Source organism: Mesocricetus auratus, unplaced genomic scaffold (genome assembly GCF_017639785.1).
Source record: "Mesocricetus auratus isolate SY011 unplaced genomic scaffold, BCM_Maur_2.0 Super-Scaffold_100025, whole genome shotgun sequence".
NCBI classification, from domain to species: Eukaryota; Metazoa; Chordata; class Mammalia; order Rodentia; family Cricetidae; genus Mesocricetus; species Mesocricetus auratus.
In genome coordinates, this window is record NW_024429206.1 from 1,077,468 (window position 1) to 1,096,514 (window position 19,047).

The following is a 19,047-nucleotide window of genomic DNA, read 5'->3' on the forward strand; positions in this document are numbered from 1 at the left end:
CTTAGGGCCTTCCTTGGGATCTTTGTGTGGTAACAGCGTGCTGCATCCTGGACTTTCTGTATGTCTGGTCATTAGCACTGACTGCTAATGGGAGAGTCAGGGCCGTTTGGAAGGAACAGCTAGGACTCCAGTACAGGCCTGGCCTTAGCAGTCTACAAACACTTGCCTCACCTTGCTAGAGCCCCTGGTGTGCTAAGGTCTGGGCCCCAGGCTGTAGGAATCTGGTGACCCCAGGCAGGAGTGGAGCATCCAGTGAGAAAATGTGCTGGTGGGGTCTGGGCTGATTTCCTTTTTCCGGAAGACAGAAAACAAAATAAAGCAGTCCCTGCCCCCTGCAAAGTTCTGATGGTTGATGCTGGGCACTGGTGTGATAGGACTTGGGGTGACAACCTGTGCCTCGACAAGCCAGGTTTGGCCACTTATCCTCCATATGTCTATTAGAACAGTCAAATTAGTAGTGAAAAGCAGATTTATTCAGTGTGGCCTCACGGAGAAGAATGGCAAAGAGATTTAGTGATTCTCCCAAATCTGTTTAGGGTCTAAAGGGAGGTTAAGAATTAAGTAGATACCCGAATTATGCATGTCTAGCAGTCCCCAGTCAAGGTGTGATCCCACACGATGTTGTCAGGGCTACAGTCTCCCCAGCGAGGTAGTATGAGAAGTTTTCAGCACAGTGTCACACCTCATTCCTGGAGAAAGTGTCCCTCTACTGACCCTGGCTTTAGGCTTTCTTCTCTCCCAGCCGGAGATTGGGGGGGTGGGATTCCAGTTTCCTGGGGCTCATAGTTTCAGTAGTCTGCGAGCCAAAGTGAGGGACACAGTTTCTGTGTAGAGTGTGCTCCTCTGTCAGGCTGGTTACACTGGGACTCTCAGGACAGTAAGGACCAAACTTAGACACAAAGGCCCCTTGGTAAGCATGGCAGGGTAGGGCTTATAGCTCCTTTCTCTCCTCCACTTGCCTTCCCTGTCTCCCCCTCCTCCCTTCCTCTCTCCTCGGCTTAGCTGGCCCCTCCGTTGGGCCCCTCAGCACAAAGCCCTGGTCTCTCCCTCCTTGCACACAGGGATATTTTTAGTTAGTAACAGGGATTATCAGCTGAGTCCCAGGTGGCAGGGGCCTGGCTGGGAGTGGGGCCAGCTAGGCTTCCAAGAGCAGGCGGGCGGGGTGGGGGTGGGGGAGGAGGAGGAACTCATAGCTTGGAGGCCTGGAGGATAATAAAGGTTGAGACTGGACATGCTGGCACAGCCACCTACACTGACTCTCCGGTTGACCTCACTCACATTCGCTTGCCTTGTGGGCTGCTCTGGCCCAACCCAGCTTGAGCACCGGAACCAAACTTTAAGGGAAGGACAGTGGAGGTCGGGAGGGATTCCAGACAGCCCAAGCCTGCTGGGAACTGCCTAGGAATCATCTAGAAAGACTGTGGTGATGCATACCTTCCATTCTAGCACTGGGGAGGCAGAGACAGGGGGATTTCAATGCTAGGACATCCTGGTTACAGAGGGAAATCCTGAGTTTAAATACCAGGGGTTGGGGTAGGGTTGGGGGTGGCCCAAATATGAGTGCTTGCCTAACCATATGAGGGGCCATGGGTCCTTTCCTAACACTGCAAAAATAATAGTAATATTTTTATATCAGGTGTGGTGATGTATGCCTATTATCTTAGGCCTATTATTTGGGAGGTGAAGGCCAGACTGGGCAAGATTATGTCTTTCGAAGCCAAGGGTAGGGGATGTGGCTCAGCAGTAGAGCATATACTCCTGGCGTCCTCAGAGAGGAGCTGGAAGTGTACTGCTCGGCCTTCCCTAGAATCTACCAGGGTGGGCCTGTAAGAGGTGGAGGCATGGGGCCAGGATCATGGCTTAGTGGTAGAGTGCTGGTTATGGTTAGAGCATTTGCCTAGCCTGGTCAAAGCTCTGGGGTCTACTCTCAGAACTGGGATGGGGAGGGGGCATGAAGAAAATCAGCCAAGGCTTCAGGGATGACTCAGTGGGTAAAGTGCCCAAGTTCAAGTCCCCAGCACTCACGGGAATGCCTGTAATGCCAGTGCTGGAGATCAGAGACAGAAGATACTGGGAGCTCATTGGCCAGTCTGTCTAGCCAGCTGGGTGAGCTGTAGGTTCAGTGAGAGACCCTGTCTCAAAAAAATAAGGTGGAAAACAAGTTAGGAAGACAGCCACTGTCGCTGGGCTCCACATGTACTTGCGTGGGCTTCATGCACTAGCACATGTATTCATACACCACCCCACAACAAAAAGAATCCTCCAGAAGCTGCCACATACCAGTGACCCCTCAGTCTTTCTCAGAACATCAATCTCTCTCACTGTCACTCACTCATGCTTACACCACTCTAGAAAATTTCCCCAACATCCTATAAGGAAGGGACTATTGCGAATCCCATTTACATTTGGGGAAACTGAGACACAGATTAAGTCATCTACTTCCAAGGTTACATAACTGGTGAATGACTGCTCCATGAATTAAACCACTGAGATGGTGTGTTTGTGAACTGATGAGTCACCACCTATGTCCCACCTCTACTCCATTCTAGCCCTCACCATAACCCAGTAAAGTAGGGATTTGCTATACTGGTTTTTCAGATCGGACACACGTGATGGGGGATGTCCTTCTGTATATATGTTTCTCATATTGGTTGACGAATAAAACACTGATTGGCAGATAGAGGCAGGAAGATATACAGGACTAGGAGATGAGGAGAATTCTGGCAAAGGTAGACAGAGAGGCACCACAGGAGACACCATGTAGATCACAAAGGAGTAACAGGTCCGGGCATTCTCTGGTAAGCCAAGACCACACGGAAAAACATAGGTTAGTAGTTATGGGTTAGTAATTGAGACAGAGCTAGCCAACAGTTTAACAATTAATATAGCGTCTCTGTGTGCTCATTTGGGACTGAGCAGTGTCGGGCCTGGCAAGAAAAGAAAACCAGCAACACATGTGAGATATGAGGAGATGGAGCTGAATTTCAAAAGAAAATGTGAAAACTGAGGAACCCTAAAGCCCTCATCTCACCGAGTGGTTGCTTATTCCCTCAGGGAGGAGCAGTGGGCATGGCTCAGCTGTAGCATTCAGAGTTTTGATACTGGAAGAGGCAATATCCAGATTCTCCCAGGAGCCTCCAGGATGGCACCTTGATTTGAGCCCAGTGACCGCCCATTTGAAACCCACAGAACTGTCAGATAACTAGTTTGCAAGAGTAGCCGTAGGAAGTCAACCAAAGCATCATAAATTTATTTGACCTAATTTTGAATTTTAGGTTGGTAGCATTTTGTGTGGACATTGTGTGTGTGTGTGTGTGTGTGTGTGTGATTGTGTGTGTGTGTGTGTGTGTGTGTGTGTGTGGTCCTTTTGTGTTTCAAGGAGGATGGAGGGAAGGTGCTGAGGATCAAACTTGAGCTGATAGTGTTTTGTGTAGACACACTTGCCCTCGGTATTGATTTTGTTATTGTTTGTCATTGTAAATTTGATTTTTCTTTTTTGAGTTAGGGTCTTATATAGCCCAGGCTGGCCACGAACTCACTATGCAGCCAAGGGTCTCCTGCTTCTCAAATCTTGAGTGCTGGGGTTGCAGGAACTTGCCACATGCCCACTTTTGTGAGGTGATTTGTTTTTCTTTGCATGTGTGGTGTGCATAACTTTGTATGCATGTTTACTTGTGTGTGAAAGTGCACACATGCATGTGGGCATATGCATTTAGAGGCTCTTGGTTGATTTTATGTTCCTTTCTCAATTCCTCTCCACCTTACTCATCCATGCAAGGTCTTTTCCTGGACCCAAGCTTGCTATTTTAGCTCTTCGGATTAGCTAGCACACTCCAGGAAGCTCCTGTTTTCACATCCCATGGGTCAGGGTTACAGATGAATTGTCATGTCCATCTGGCTTTTATGTGGTTCATTCTAGTAAATTTAATCTTGAAAGAAAAGGAAAACAAAACACCCCGCTCCCAAATGAACAAAACCAAACCACACTAGCAGATGGCAAACCTCAGTTAAGTGTTCTCATCACAGTGACAAAACATGTATCAAACAATTTAGTGGGAGAAAGATTTATTCTGGGTTCCTTCTTGGGAAGGGTCATTATGTTTTTGTGGGGAGAGTGTGGTGGAGCAGAGCAGTTTGAGACAGGGTGGCCAGGAAATGGGAAAAAAGGAATAGAGGAAGGACTCGGGCAAGATACAGCCCTGAGGACATGCCTCATCACCCCATCAAAGAACCCATCAAAGATGAGCTTCTGAGTCAGAACTTCCAGGATCAAACTGTGGAAATGCCTTCCCAGACAAACCAGAAATATTGCTTACTGACTTTTCAAAGAATTATCTGTTTTTATGTATGTCTTAATTACTGTTCTATTGCTGTGATGAAACACTATGATCAAGGCAATTTATAGGAGAGGGTATTTAATTAGGGCTTGCTTACAGTTTCAGAGGGTGAATTCATTATCATCAGGCAGGGGGTGTGGCAGCAGGCAGGCAGGCATGATGCTGAGAGCTTCCATCCTGACTTACAAACAGTAGACGGAGGGACACTGGGCCTAGAGCTGTCACCTCATTGACACAGCTTCTCCAAAAGGCCACAGCTCCACCAACTAGGGGACCAAGCGTTCAATACATGAGTCTATGGGAGACACTCTCATTCAAACCGTGTGTGTGGGTGTTTTTGCCTGCACGTTTGGAGTGCCCCACACGAGTGCTGCAGTGCCCGTGAGAGCCAGAAGAGGACACTGGCTCCTCTGGAATTGGAGTTGCAGACGATTGTCAGCTGCTGTGTGGGAGGTGGGAATTGAACCTGAGTCCTCTGGAAGAGCAGTCAGTGCTCTACACCAGTTTCCCCCTCTCTTGGCATTTCTTGAAAGCACCGTGGCTCTGCACTCACCTGATCGTGTATCCACAGCATGTTGTCCAGCTTGAGCGAGTGGCTGTGGCAGGAGAAGTACTGGTTACCACCCAACAGCACATGGGCACAACTGGAGGACCGAGATGGCCTGGTGTTTGCCCACCCTCACCACATGCTTGCTGCCTTGCCCATGGCTCTGGTCCTGGTGACTGTGCGCATCATCTTTGAGAGGTGAGTGCCATGTTGTGGCTGGTGGAGCCCAGCGTGTGCGAGTACATGCGTGTGTGTGTGTGTGTGTGTGTGTGTGTATCATGTGCACGCAGATGCCCACAGGTCAGAAAATGGTGTCACATTCCCTGGAGGTGGAGGTTACAGCCACTTTCTTTTGGTGCTGGGATCCAAACTATAGTCCTAGAAATACAGCAAGTGCTCTTACCTGCTGAGCCATCTCTCTAGCCTCGTGAACATCTTTTTCTCCTGCCCCTACTTCTTAAGTATTTTATGACAGGCATCCATGACCACTCCCAGGGTTTTCTACATGAGTGGCCGGCATTCTGCCATCTGAGTCGCATCTCCAGACCTCTGCAATTCTTTTAAGGCTATGTTCCAGGGCAGAGCCCTTGGTCTGTCTTAGGAGGAACCCTTTTTAGGTCCTAGCTCTGACCAGAAGTGCATCTCAAGGAGCTCTCAGCCCTCTGAACAGAGGTAAGATGGGAGGGATCCAAGGAACATTTGTTGAAGTTATATTTACCTCATAGACTTAAAAAGTGTGTGTGTGTGTGTGTGTGTGTGTGTGTGTGTGTGTGTGTGTGTGTGCATGCGCGCGTGTGCAGAACTCAGAGGATGTCCTCTATCATTCTCTATCTTACTACCTTCTGACAGGGAGGCTAGCAAGCCCGAGTGATCCTCTTTGCTCCCTTCTCACAACCCCCAGGGAGGTGATGTTACAGGCAGGCATATGGCCACACTCAGGTTTTTGCATGGGTGCTGGAGATTTGAACTCATGTCTTCATGCTTGTGTGGTAAATATTCTTACTGAACCATCTTCCCAGTGCTCATATACTTATTTCTGAAGGTTTCTCTGCCATAGATGGCTCTAAGATGTCTGCATGTCTTAACTCAATGCTTGACGCCAGCATATGAGATGGAGACACAGAAAGGTTTAGTAACATGTCTAAGTAGCATGTTTAGTAACATATGTAGATCATCTGGGCCTGTAGGAATTCTGGGAGGCTCAGTTTAGATAGGCCTTGAAAGAAGGGGTTACTTTCCTACAGGTGTTAGGAAAAATAGGGATGGGAGATGTCTTAGCTAGGGTTTCTATTGCAGTGAAGAGACACCGTGACCATGGCATCTCTTATAAAGAAAATATTTAATTGGGACGGCTTACATTTTCAGAGGTTTAGTCCATGAACATCATGCAACATGGTGGTTTGCAGGGAGACATGGTGCTGGAGAAGTAGTTGAGTTTCCTACATCTTGCAGGCAACAGGAAGTGAACTGAGACACTGGGTGTGGCTTGAGCATATATGAGACCTCAAAGCCCACCCCCACAGTGACACACTTCCTCCAACAAGGCCATACATCCTAATAGTGCCACTCCCTTTGGGGGCCATTTTCTTTCAAACCACCACAGGAGAGTAGGGTGCACAGTACTGCCCAACTTCACCACTGGAGCCCAGATGGGTGGTTTTTTTTCACATTTAAGTGGTGATATTAGGCTGGGCATGGTGGTACAGGCCTGCAGTCCCAGGCCTGAGGCAGGAGGATTGCCAATTTGAGTATAGCCTGGACTACCTAGGGAGACTGTAACAAGGAAGCAAGCAGATGTAAGAGTGCTACAGTGAGCCTGGTCATGGCATGAGCTTCTCCATGTTTGGCAGAGGGCAAGTACTCAATAAAGACTTGACTCCCTTCCCTCATCACAGTGGACTCTTAACAGAAGTTCTTTACTAGACTGATCTGGACCTCAAGTTTCTTAAGTGAAGAAGCTAGAACCCCAGAGATGGAGTTCAGTCTCCATCTGTGGTCTTGGAGCACCCTCTTGTGGGCAACGTGGGGACTGATTAACTAGGTACCTTCACTGCAGTAGGGGTTGTGGGATATACTTAACAGATAGCAGGCAGTGCCTCTCCCATGAGGAGCCTGAGGCAGGAGACTAAGACTCAGATCACTAGGACTCAGAGGCCTTTCATTCTGGTTGAGGATGGGTGAAGGAACCTGGTTCCCCGTGAGTTGACCCGAACATTCCTATCCTGAAGATGATGATGGGACTGTGGCTGGGAGTAGTGGTAGAAAAATCCCCTGCCTGTGTGGGCATTTTGGCTCTGGGCTTCGAAATCCTCTGTTCAGAGAGATTTGAACTATACTTGATGGTGAAGCTTGCCTAAGCAGCAGGCTCCCCTGCTCTCCTCTTGCTATAGCCACATCCCATTCATTTGCCTTCTACTGGCTTCTGTCTCCCTTGCACTCAGATTTGTGGCCTTGCCCCTGAGCCGGTGGATGGGTATAAAGGATCAAATCAGGAGGCAGATGACGCCTAACCCAGTGCTGGAGAAATATTTCCTCAGGATGGGGCAGAGACCCGTGGAGGTGAGCCCCCACATCCTCTTAATGTCTGCATGGTGGTGTTCCTGGGATCAGGGAGTAGAAGTCAGTTGTGGCACTTAATGGAGGTTGGAAAGGGACCTCTGACTCATCCACAAGTGTCCCCACTATACGTTCAATCCGAGTCCACAGATTCCCTGGTACAGGCACGAGGGCTCTCTACCCCTCTGTCTCCGGGTATGTGAGGCTCCACCTCTCCCAGCTGTGCTGAGACTAGTACACTAGTCACATCCTTCTCAGCTTCCCTGGGGCTTGAAACTCTGGCACTCTCAGCCTTCCTTAGTCATAAGCACTTGGGAATTGAGGTCGTGCTGCTCCCAGGATTCTTGGGACATAAGGTCCTAACCCTGTGAGGCTTCCTGGGATATGAATCCCCTCATCTCTTAGTGTGGAACATCACTCAGCAAACATCTGGGATCACAATCAGAAGAGCAGGGTTCTTCCCTCTTCTGAAGAGGGACATGATGTCTCTGTTACAGAGGAGTGGCTGGAATGTGGGCAGCGCCCTGTAGCCCTGCTTGTATCCCCATCCTGGTTGGGCTTACCCAGTTGGCCTGGTCTGAGCCAGGTTTGGTAGGGTAAAGTGGAGATGAAGTCTGTGTACCCTAGCTGGGGACAGGGTAGCCTTTTGTTTTTGTTTGTTGTTGTTTTTTTTCCAAGACAGAATTTCTCTGTGTAACTCTGACTGTCCTGGAACTTGCTCTGTAGACAAGGCTGACCTGGAACTCACAGAGATCAGCTTGCCTCTGACTTCCAATTGCTGGGATCAAAGGCGTGCAGCAACACTGCCTGGCTGGTGGGGTGGCCTCTACATAGCAGAAAGCTAAGTGCCTGCCCAGGGTAGTGGCCTCGTCTGCTTTCTGTTGCTGTGCTAACCCTCAAATACAAGTTTGAGAAGGAAGGATTGGTTCTGGCTCACACTTTCAGGGAACAGGCCGTCACTGAGGGAACTGAGGGCCGGGACTGAAGCAGAGGCCACGGAGGAACACTGCTTACTGGTTTGCTCCCTCAACCAGATTTCTTAGCACAGCTCAGTTCCATCTGTCTAGGTGCGATACCTCTCCCATCAGTCAACAATCAAGGCAATTCCCCAAAGACATGGCCGCAAGCCAAGCTAATCTGGGTGGTATTGAGATGCCCTCTTCCCAGGTGACTCTTGGTGGTCAGTTTGACCATAAAATTAACCAGGTGGTACAGTAAGACTCGACTCCCAAGGCAGGAAAGCCTGCCTCTCATCTTCATAAATGCTGTCCCCTGTGCTGGGGATAAACCCAGGACTTTGTTCATGCCAGGCAAGCACGCAGCCTCGTTCTTGAAGGCAGGTTCCACAGTGACCTGTGTATTCTACAAGCAGGACCAGTATTCTGGACGTGTCTCTCCTCACCCCTCTTCTCTTTCCTCTCACTATAGTGGATATGACTCTGAGGGAAAGGTCTTGAGCTTCAGGGGGACCCATGCGTCTGGGGGCCAAGGGTAGGAAATCAGCACCAGGGCTGTGTAACCTTTCTCCCCCATTACCCTCTCCTCAGACCCAGATGGTCCTCCTGGCTGCCCAGTGTGGTCTCACACTGCGGCAGACTCAACGTTGGTTCAGGAGACGTCGGAACCAGGAACGGCCTTGCCTGTCCAAGAAATTCTGTGAAGCTAGGTAATTGTGGGGTGCAGGGGAGTTAGTCCATCTGAACGATAAGGCCCCGCTCCTTCTAGCCTGTCTGGGTGATGAAGCCCCATCCCTCCAAATCTGCCTGGATAATGAAGTCCTGCCTCTCCTAGCCTGTCTGGGTGATGGGACTTTACCCCTCCTAGCTTGCTTGTTACTTGCGGGGTCCTTCCCTCTCCAGGCTCCCTGGGATGTGAGGCCCCACCCTTATTTAGCCTCCCTGGCAGATGAAGTCCCACCTCTGGGGCCTGGACACTGCTCTTTTGGCAGCTGCCTCACTAGCTTCCTCCCCCTCTGCAGCTGGAGGTTTGCCTTCTATCTGTGCTCCTTCGTGAGTGGCATCTCTGTCCTCTACCATGTGAGTAAACCTGACGGTCACCTGTCCCACAAGCTTCTACTGGTGCCCCCTGAAGACCTACTGTGCACCAGGAGCTGGCCATCTGTAGTGAATCAATCTGCTGAGGACTAGTGGGAGGCAGAGCTGGACCAAGGGAGGAGAGAGCAGGCCTGAGCTGTGGTGGGCGAGAGAGCATACTGTCTTGCTTTCTTTTTCTGTTGCTGTATAACAAAAGCAGCCAAGGGAAAAAGGATTTCTTTTAGCTCATGGTTCGAGGTTACCATCTCTTATAGCAGGGGAAACATCTGGAGGGAGTTGGGTACATCAATAGTCAGGAACGGTCAGCAAGGGATGCATGTGTGTTAGTGTTCAGCCCACAGTCAGCAAGGGATGCATGTGTGTTAGTGTTCAGCCCACAGTCAGCAAGGGATGCATGTGTGTTAGTGTTCAGCTCACAGTCAGCAAGGGATGCATGTGTATTAGTGTTCAGCTCGCTCTCTTTCTTCCAGTCCAAGGCCCATGTCATGAAATAGTGCTGCCCACATTCAGGATGGGTCTTCCCATCTCAGTGAACCAAATAAGAAGATCTCTCATGTAGATGTTTGCATAGACTAACCTAATCCAGATAACCCTTCATTGAGACCGCCTGTCAACTTCACAGTAAAAACCACCATCAGATTTAACAGTCAGGAGTTGTGGGCAGAAGGATCATGAATTTGAGGGCAACGTGAGCTACATAGTGAGACCCTTGCTTGAGAAATATAAAAGGGCAGTTGAAGTCGGTATATGGAATGCTGTGGAAGCTCTGGTATTGAGGTGTTCAGATCCAGGTGAGGAGTTGGCTTTTTTCTTTGGAGAGCTTGAGATCCTTTGTTTTTCATAGGAGCCATGGTTTTGGACACTGGCATTGTGCTGGGAAGATTACCCACAACAGGTGAGTGGCAAGTGGGCTGTGGAGAATCTTAGCTCTTGTGGTCACAGGCAAAAGAGACCCAACCCGGCTGCTTGCCTGTATGATGAGGTCCTGCCCTTCTTAGCTTCTTGTATGATGAGGCTCCTCCTCTCCTCCCTGTCTGAGTGGGACCTGGCCTTCCACAGCCTTCCTGGGTGCTGAGGGTCCATTTTTTCTAGTATTATTGGTACTTGAGGCCCTGACTCTCACAACCTCCCTGGAATGTGAGGCCTCATCGTTCTTTAGTGTCCCAGGCAGATGAGTCCTTTCCAACTTCCCAAGGAGGTGACCTGCTCCACCGCCCCCTAAACTCCTTTGGCTATGATGCTTAGTCTTTTCTGGTCTCCTGGGACTTGAAGCTTTGCTTAAACTTTCTGGACTGCTAAGGCCCACCTCTTGGGGCTTCTCTGGGCCATGAGATCCTGTTCTCTGCCTTTTTAATGTGAGGACACTGCACTCCCAATTCTGTTTCTGATTCTTCTGTAAAGGGAGGAAAATAAGACCAGGACCTCCCCCAGACCACTGCTCTGTGTGACCTCCAGCGATGGGGAGTGCATGCTTTGCTCACTTCCTGGTACTCACCTGTCCAGGTTTTGGGCAACCTGGGTGAATCCCCATCCCTGTCTATTCCAGTTAGGAGCCTCCACAGGCCATAGCTAATCTGTCCTTACCCCGCTGTAGACCCTGAATGTGGCCCTGTACTGGTGGTACCTCCTGGAGCTGGGCTTCTACATTTCACTGCTAATCACTTTGCCCTTTGACATCAAACGCAAGGTGAGTTATAAGCCACACATCCATCTGGGTGTGTGGGCTCCATGGAAGAGATGCTTCCTAATCTGTGGGGAGGGGCTGAAGAGGGATGAGTTGGCCTTGACATTGTACCCCGAGATGCCCTTGATACATACCTGTCAGGGTATGGGGTCCGGCAGCCTTATGGATCTCCTGAAGAGGCTTGCTTCCAGGCATGTGGCCCTCTGGCCACGGAGGCTTGTCCCAGGGGTGACCCCCTGTCTTCTGCAGGACTTCAAGGAGCAGGTGGTGCACCACTTTGTGACCGTGGGGCTGATAGCCTTCTCCTACAGCTCCAACTTGCTGCGCATTGGCTCCGTGGTACTGCTGCTTCATGACTGCTCTGACTACTTGCTGGAGGTGGGTTCACCTCTGCTTTTCCCTGCGGGCCTGCTGTTTTCCTGGCCATGGAGAGGAGGTCCTGCCACAACTGGGCTAACTGATATGACTGCCTCTAACACCCCCACCCCCGCCCTTCCCTCTTTAGTTTCCCTTTGATATAAGGCCTGTTCAGTCTTGGTCTCTCTGGGACAGGAAGTCCCCATCCCTGTCTGACTCATTTGCATATAAGACCCTGCCCCTCCCAGCCTTTCAGGGACTAGAGGCACCATGCCTCAGTCTCCCTGGAGATGGGCTGTTCTGTCTCTGTCTTGTCTCTGCTCCTCTCACATTCTTTGCCGTTCTTAGGTTGTGCGGGAGATATGGCCTTACCACAGTTCACTTGGCCTCACCCCATAGCTTCTTGTCCCCAAGCTGAGGACCCCCCTCATCTGATCTACCGCTTTCCATGGATTCTTGGTCCTAAGGCTGTTTCTCTTTGCTGCTCTCCACAGGCTTGTAAGATGCTCAACTATACCCACTTTCGGCGAGTGTGCAACACTCTCTTCATCATCTTCTCCTTAGTCTTCTTCTACACTCGCCTCATATACTTCCCCACCCAGTGAGTCCTGAGGGTTATGGAGATGGGAGGGTGTGTCCAGGATCCATGCAGGCCTCCCTCTTGGTGCTGCACCTCAGGAAACTGGAGGTGCTGGCTGAGATTTTCCCAGGAGTTAACCAGAGCAGGGCAAATGCAAAGGCCCAGAGGTTAGAGGAGCAGAGACTGAGGGCAGCAGTAGTGCAGTGCACTCCCTGGAAAGGAAGAGAGAGGAGGAGGCTGTCCAAGTGCCTGATCACTAAAATTGTCTAGTAAATGTCTTTTGAGATTTGCTGAGCCTCTGGAATATGTCGGAGGTGAAGAGATACCAGAGAGAGACATTCGGATGCCTGAATCGTTCAGATAGGTGGGGTGAGAAAAAGGATACACAGGCAAGCAAGCAGACCACAAGGCACAAGGTAGTGCTAGAACTTGAGAAAAATCAAACTAGTGTACAGGAAGCAGGCTTGTAGGTAGCTGGCCCTGGATGAGCCCCTCTTCAGGGATGTTTCATTGATAGCTGTTGTACATAGAGAATGAATGGGGCTCAAGAACCATACTGACCATAGAGGAAGATGGTCCAGGTGGAGGGAACAGCATATGCAAAGGCTCCAAGGCTAGGCTGTGTTCCAGTGTTGGAAGAACGGAAATGAGTTCATGTGTTTGGAACACAGAGAAGGATAAGGTGAATGCAGGTAGGTCATCAGGGGAAGTCATGGAGGACCCTATGGGATGTTATCTGAAGGGAGGTGGGAGCCATGGAGGGCTGAGGGCAGATGGTGAGAAGCTGGGGCAGGTGGATCAGAGCAGGTGAGAGAAAACCAGAAAGAGACACCATAGGGCTAGGAGAAACTTCAGGAGGCATCAGGAGCCCAGCTGCTTCGTGCTGGTTTTGAGGGGCTTGTGCTCCTGTGTAGACATACGGGAGAAAATGGCATGGCGGGCTGGGCTTTCTGGAAAGGCTGGGGTGTAAATGCAGGAGCTTCCAGCTTGTGGTACGGATTTGCTGCAGGAAGCTGGGCAGTGTCATCTGTGGCTAAGGTGTGGATAAAAGCCAATTCCTAGAGTTCTCTGAGTTTTGTTGGAGACTGATGGAAAAGTTATGAGAGGGGAAGGCTGGAGTTGTTGTGAAGTTCAGTGGTAAAGATCTCCTAGAGGAGAGGGAGTCAAAGGGAAGAGAGAGAAGGAAGGGGAAAGAAAGAAAGAAAATGGAGAAGATGGAGGGAAAGGTGGTGAAAAAGGATGAGGAAGGAGGAAGAGAAAGATGGAAGGAAAGAAGGAAGCGGGACTTGTTGAAGAAGATGGAGCAGTAGGAGGAGTGTGGAGTAGGGGAGGAGGGAGAGGAGGAGAGGAGGAGGGAGGGAGATGAGTGCAGAGGAAGAGGAGGCAGTAGGGCACAAGAGGGGTGGGCATTTGGGCTCCTAGAAGTCATAAGAGTCTCAAGTGTGTGTGTGGGTGAAGTAGCCAGGGACAAAGACTCATCAAGAGTGTGTGGTTTCTTTTTTGCATATGAAAAAACGGCAGGGTTGGATTTGATGGTAAAGGTTGTGTACTGGAAACAAAGCTGTGACCTTGCAAAGACTTGGTATGGGCAGAGCTTGGGTCAGATGGTGGCGGTGCAGGAAAGTGGGTTCAGGCACATTGTCTCTTGACTAGCATCTGGTGGCTCTGTGAGATGAGTAGGTTGGTCTCAGGTTGAGGTAGAGAGTTATTGTGTATCTAGAGACAGATCAGTAATCAGAAAGGCCAGTAGGACACTGGGTACTGCCTTGGAGTTTGTGGTACAGAAATGCCAGTTGGCAAACTTGTGTGTTCCACTGACTTAGTATAAGACAAGAGGGATACCCTCGCAGGATGTGGCACTAGGGAGTTTCAGGAGCAGAGATGGCCCATGCAAGTTCCTAGAATGTGGAGCCACACAGATTGGTGAAATTCCTTCTTGCTTCCCGCCTTAGGGTCATCTACTCCACTCTGTTTGACTCCATTAAGAACTCAGGCCCCTTCTTCGGCTACTATTACTTTAATGTGCTCCTGGTGATGCTGCAGATTCTTCATGTGTACTGGTTCTGTCTCATCCTGTGTATGATCTGCAGTTTCCTGAGGAACGGTCAGGTATGGAGGCCTGGCAGGGTCAGCTCCCAGTGTCCCTCTTTGGCTCAGTGCTCCTTGCTCCATTCTGAGCTCTCGAACCATCTGTTTTCACAGATGTCAAAGGACATTCGTAGTGATGCAGAAGAATCAGACTCCAGTGATGATGGGGCAGTTCCTGAAGGTCTTCAGCTGAAGAACAGAATGGCTCAAGGGTCTGGGCCAGCCATTGCCAATGGCCCACGGAGCCGGGCAGCTGGGCGCCTGGCTAATGGGCACACCCAGGCCACCTAGAACTGACATTGAGGGAGGGGTTGCCTCCAGCATTGTAGTTGTCCAGATGCTGGGTTGGTGACCTCGGGAGACAGGGAGGCCCTCCCCAAGGTAGGAAGAGGACTGATGATCTGTTTCCTGTACGTCCCTCCTGTCCCTTTATCCCTTTGAGCAACTGGACGGAGCCTGGAGGAGCAGTAGACTCTGCATCTGTTCAGAGTCACCATCAGGCTGTAGCCTGGGAACTGTGGGGAGCCCTGGCTCCAAGGACCAATAAAACCTCAACAGAGATGAATTCTCTGCCTGAGAATTTTGGTTCCTTCTCCATTACTCTGTTGACAGGATTCCTCCCTGCCATGTTAGGATTTATGTCCATTCCTAACCACATGGCATCATGGTGTAAAGATATTCCCTGCCCCTTAGTCAGCACCTTCCATGTTCTCCAGAGTAACTCCCCAGGATGTTGGTATTATCTGAGAGCTCTGCTTTACAGGAAAGAAGTTATTGTGCTTAGATGCAGCTCCTCTGTCTGAGGTTACACACCATTCCTGATCCAAGTCAGAAGGTACAGCAGAAACCCAAGCATGTCCTTGTAGTCCCTTGCTTAAAGCAACCTGAAGCCCCACCCTGGGGTCTTTATACTCTCGGGACACTGGAGACCCAAGGGTCAGTGTGAGGTCACTGTCTTCTGATGTGCTATAGGAAAACAACCTCATCCAAGATGGAGGCTAGGTGACCAGTGTCATTTAACTCAGAAATCAAAACCGTGGGATCCATTCCTGGTCATACCATGCTGTCTTTGGGAGTATGCAAGAGGGACTAAGTGTCATGTAAGAGAGACAAGTAGAGACAATGCAGAGAAGAGGGCCACCTCAGGGGATATCCAAAAATAAATGCTCTGGAGACAAAGAGCGGAGCCTAGCATGGCAACTCATGATTATCATCTAATACTAGGGAGGAAGAAGCCAACAGACTAGAAAAACACACAAGCCTGGGATACAAAGCAGGACCCAGTCTCAATTCAAGTAATGGGAGAGAGTGTCAACGAACAGGTACCCAGAAGAGAAAACTGGACAAAAATCTGAGAGATAGGAACAGCTCAAAATAAAGATGGGGAAATGGGCCAGCTCTGTATGCACAGTGGGTTATTGAGATGAAATGTGGATCTTGTTTCCTTGAGAGACATGGCAGAATGGAAGAGAAGTATAGCTTCTGTAGCAGTTCAAGGGCATCAAATTCAAGCAACATAGGCAGAGACTGCATAGAGACTTGTGAAAGAGCCATGAAGACAAGGCAACAGAAGGAATGAAACAGGAGTCAATGTGGAAAGAGAAGAAAAGAAGAATAAAGAAAAAAAGGAAAGGAGAAAGAGAAAAATGTAGATAGTGCATGGATGAGAAACCTGTAAAAGAATAGGCAGGGTCATTTGAGAAGGAAGGAAGGAAGGAAGAGGGATATTGAAGAGAAACAGCTCCAGGAGAACTTGAGGGATGAAAATGGGGTATGGTCACAAGGCAGAAATCACAATACGGTGGATGCTTAGGCACGAAGATCATAGTTTTGATGTGAGTCTTTCTCTGTTCTACAGCCAACTCCCAAATCTTGACACAGAGACTTATGAAAGCTTGACTGATAGCTTAGGTTTGTGTCTAACTAGTTCTTATAACTTGAATTAGCCTGTGTCTTTTAATCTACATTCTTTTATGTGGCTCAGTCACCTTCATTTTGTGAAGCTCATGCTGATTGCTCTGCATCTCTGGCATCTCCTCATGACTCTGCCCTTCCTCTTCCCAGTGTTCTCCATGTCCTGAAAACCCTGCCTAGCTATTGACTGTTTAGCTTTTTATTAAACCAGAGTGGCACATATTTACAATGTACAAAAAGGTTGTTCTACAACATTTCTCCCTTTTTGTCTAAATAAAAAGGGAAGGTTTTAACTCTAACATAGTAAAGCTATATACAATACGAACAATTATCAGGTACTTTCAAAATAGAAAGGAAAGGTATTCAGTTTAACACATGAAACTGTAAGATAAGGATAGTTACCAGGTAAGAATTAAATTTACAATGTCCAGTCCATTTGCATTTGGCAAATTTTGGGAAAATATTTAATTATCTATCTTCTTTTGATGAGTCCAAAGTTTTGTACTAATTTATCTTCTATCATAACTAAGGAAAACTATAACTGTCTTCAATTCTATCAAAGACCCCATAAAGATGTAATATTATCTGAGTAAACAGGAAGTGCTGTGCAACTTGCTTCCAAACCTATAGAAATGACAGACATCTGGCTGTCTGGACAGTCACCCAAGATTCTTTTGCAATGTTGGGGCATCCATCTTCACCCTACAGGCCTAGGATATCTGGCAGGCTTTTCTATGAAGCAGGACTTTGTAAGTACTGCCCTGTCTTACCTTGGCAAATTTTCCTTTGTGTTCTGCTTGTCCAGTTTGTACTGGTAGACTTTTATTTGAATTTTGAAGGACTGTCCTGCCTTATCTTGGCAAAGTTAAATAGTCTTCTTACTTTGTGTTCAGTTTGTACAGTATATTGTCAGCAGTCAAGGAAAGAACAGTTTCTTTGCCCAGTGGCTAACCTTGCCATAATGAAAACAAACTTTATAAGTTTGAATTATAATAATAAGAATTTCTTTGATTCCCATCATATTCTCTGAAGTAAATTGGTGCTGCCAGGAGCAGACATGCCTCACTGTTAAGAAAAGCCTCAGGTTATTAAACATCTTAAATGCCATATTCTATAGGTCTTTGAAGTATTTGAAGACTATATATATATTGGTTTAACTTTGAAAATATACCTAATATTACTACAAGTTTGATTATTATAGATGACAAACCACTAACCTGCATTTCTTAGTTATACGTTACATTTTAAATAAACTGCATAAGAACAATACTCCAAACAAGAGTAGAAATGTAATTTGATAAAAGAAAAATAACCTTTAATTCATATAAATATCTAAAACTGCATACCAATGTAAAATATTTGAGACAGTTGTTTTCAAAAGTAGACTCAAAATCCACATTTCATTCCATCATGTCTATACTATATCTCCCCTTTCCCTTCAGAGATCCCTGAATCTAATCTCCTTTATTTAGCTTTATTCCTGACCATGACAAGTAACAGTTTGTAACCAACCTCCTAAATGATGACAAGCATCTATAACCCAACAAATGCCCCAAACACCCACCCCACCTCTTGGGAATGTGGGTGCTGTGTTCTTTAGGCTGCTTTCTGTTGTCTGGGGGGTGCTGGCATCTTTGGGGGACCCTGAGAAAATTAGGATAATGGTCAAGTTCCAGCTGGAATAGTCTGTGAAGTTGAACCATCTCAGCCAGCAGCCTTGAAGCTCTTCTGGATACAGAACTCTGAGGAAACTGCAACAGAGACATTCTGAGAGGCTGGATCACCTGGGTCACCCATTGTCATTGGTGTCTGGCCCCCTTGCTCTGAAAACACAAACTTTCAAAGGTAACACACATATCTGCTTTTACACAAGGAAGGACTGTGCATTGTACACAAGCCAGCCAAAGATTTGTTTGTTTGCTCGAGTAGGTAAAATATACGTCTGTCACCTGTCTTGTGGTTATTTCAGGCTTATTTCTTTATGTCTGTAACCAGGCTTTCAGGGGGGTCATCCATGATCAAATCTGATCTCTATAAAACATGAACAAATTAACAGCCTTTTGTTTCCTGTGGAAAGAAATGCACGATCTATTCCCCAAAACAAGATGTTTTTTGAGTTCCATTTTAAAGTTAAGACATTCTTAAAGTTTCTAGGCCGGGTTATTTCAGCAGTCCCTTTCACAATTCTGTGTCTCCCAGTAGCTGTCATTTGCTTATCAGCAATCAAAAAGTTCAAAGACAGCACCATGACATAGAGGTCCTGACTTCCTGCATTATTTCCCATCTCTGTGTGGATTACTCTTTTTAAAATTACTTCATTCTTTCTTTGAAGAATATTATTTTTAAACTATTCATCTTTTATGACTGTCTATACCCCCTTTTTTCTTATGCCTACATACATTGTTAAACACACTGTATCCTATTTAGAATTTTTTTCCATCTGAACCTGTTTTTACTGTGTTTCTGTAACCTTTTCTGTCTGCATGAGCAAAATCTTAAATGCAGGTTTGCTCATGGTGTGCTTGTAGCTGGATCTACTCCTCACCCTTCTGTTCCCCGAGAGGCTAGCCTCATGATGGAGGTCCTGGCTGGAGCCATATTTACTGCCCCAGCTCTGGGAAGTTTCTGGGTCCATGCTGCTGTAGGCGTTTTTACCTAGTCTCCTGCGATCGAGTAGTGTGCCGTTCACTGCTCATGAACTACACTCAAATGTTCAGTAGCAGGGTCTCTTAAAAGAGCCATGCTACTGTACAACACTAACACTGAGCCTATCTGAGAAACTAAGGTCACAAAGAAGCTGTGTTTGGCTCTGTGTTCTAAACTCTTATTTTTTAAAAGCTTTTTCAAGCCTAATGTGGATATACATGGCCCACATTGGGTGCCATTTGTTGTGGTCCCTTCCCTGTCTAGCCAGCCAGATCCCACATCAT

At 47.9% G+C, this 19,047-nt stretch overlaps 1 protein-coding gene across 2 annotated transcripts in view; it reads left to right on the forward strand.

Annotated features, from left to right (window-relative positions):
* Cers4 (ceramide synthase 4) overlaps positions 1-14,768 on the forward strand; it is a 31,746-nt gene extending 16,978 nt beyond the window's left edge. For both annotated transcript variants that reach the window (XM_021236088.2, XM_005085292.4), the window contains 10 exons: positions 4,909-5,082; positions 7,326-7,443; positions 8,988-9,106; positions 9,419-9,476; positions 10,339-10,389; positions 11,089-11,181; positions 11,428-11,556; positions 12,030-12,136; positions 14,068-14,224; positions 14,318-14,768. In XM_021236088.2, the coding sequence (XP_021091747.2) occupies positions 4,910-5,082; positions 7,326-7,443; positions 8,988-9,106; positions 9,419-9,476; positions 10,339-10,389; positions 11,089-11,181; positions 11,428-11,556; positions 12,030-12,136; positions 14,068-14,224; positions 14,318-14,494 (1,182 nt within the window). In that variant the 5' untranslated portion in view covers position 4,909 and the 3' untranslated portion in view covers positions 14,495-14,768. The remainder of the gene's footprint in view (positions 1-4,908; positions 5,083-7,325; positions 7,444-8,987; positions 9,107-9,418; positions 9,477-10,338; positions 10,390-11,088; positions 11,182-11,427; positions 11,557-12,029; positions 12,137-14,067; positions 14,225-14,317) is intronic.
* Positions 14,769-19,047: the final 4,279 nt, after the last annotated feature.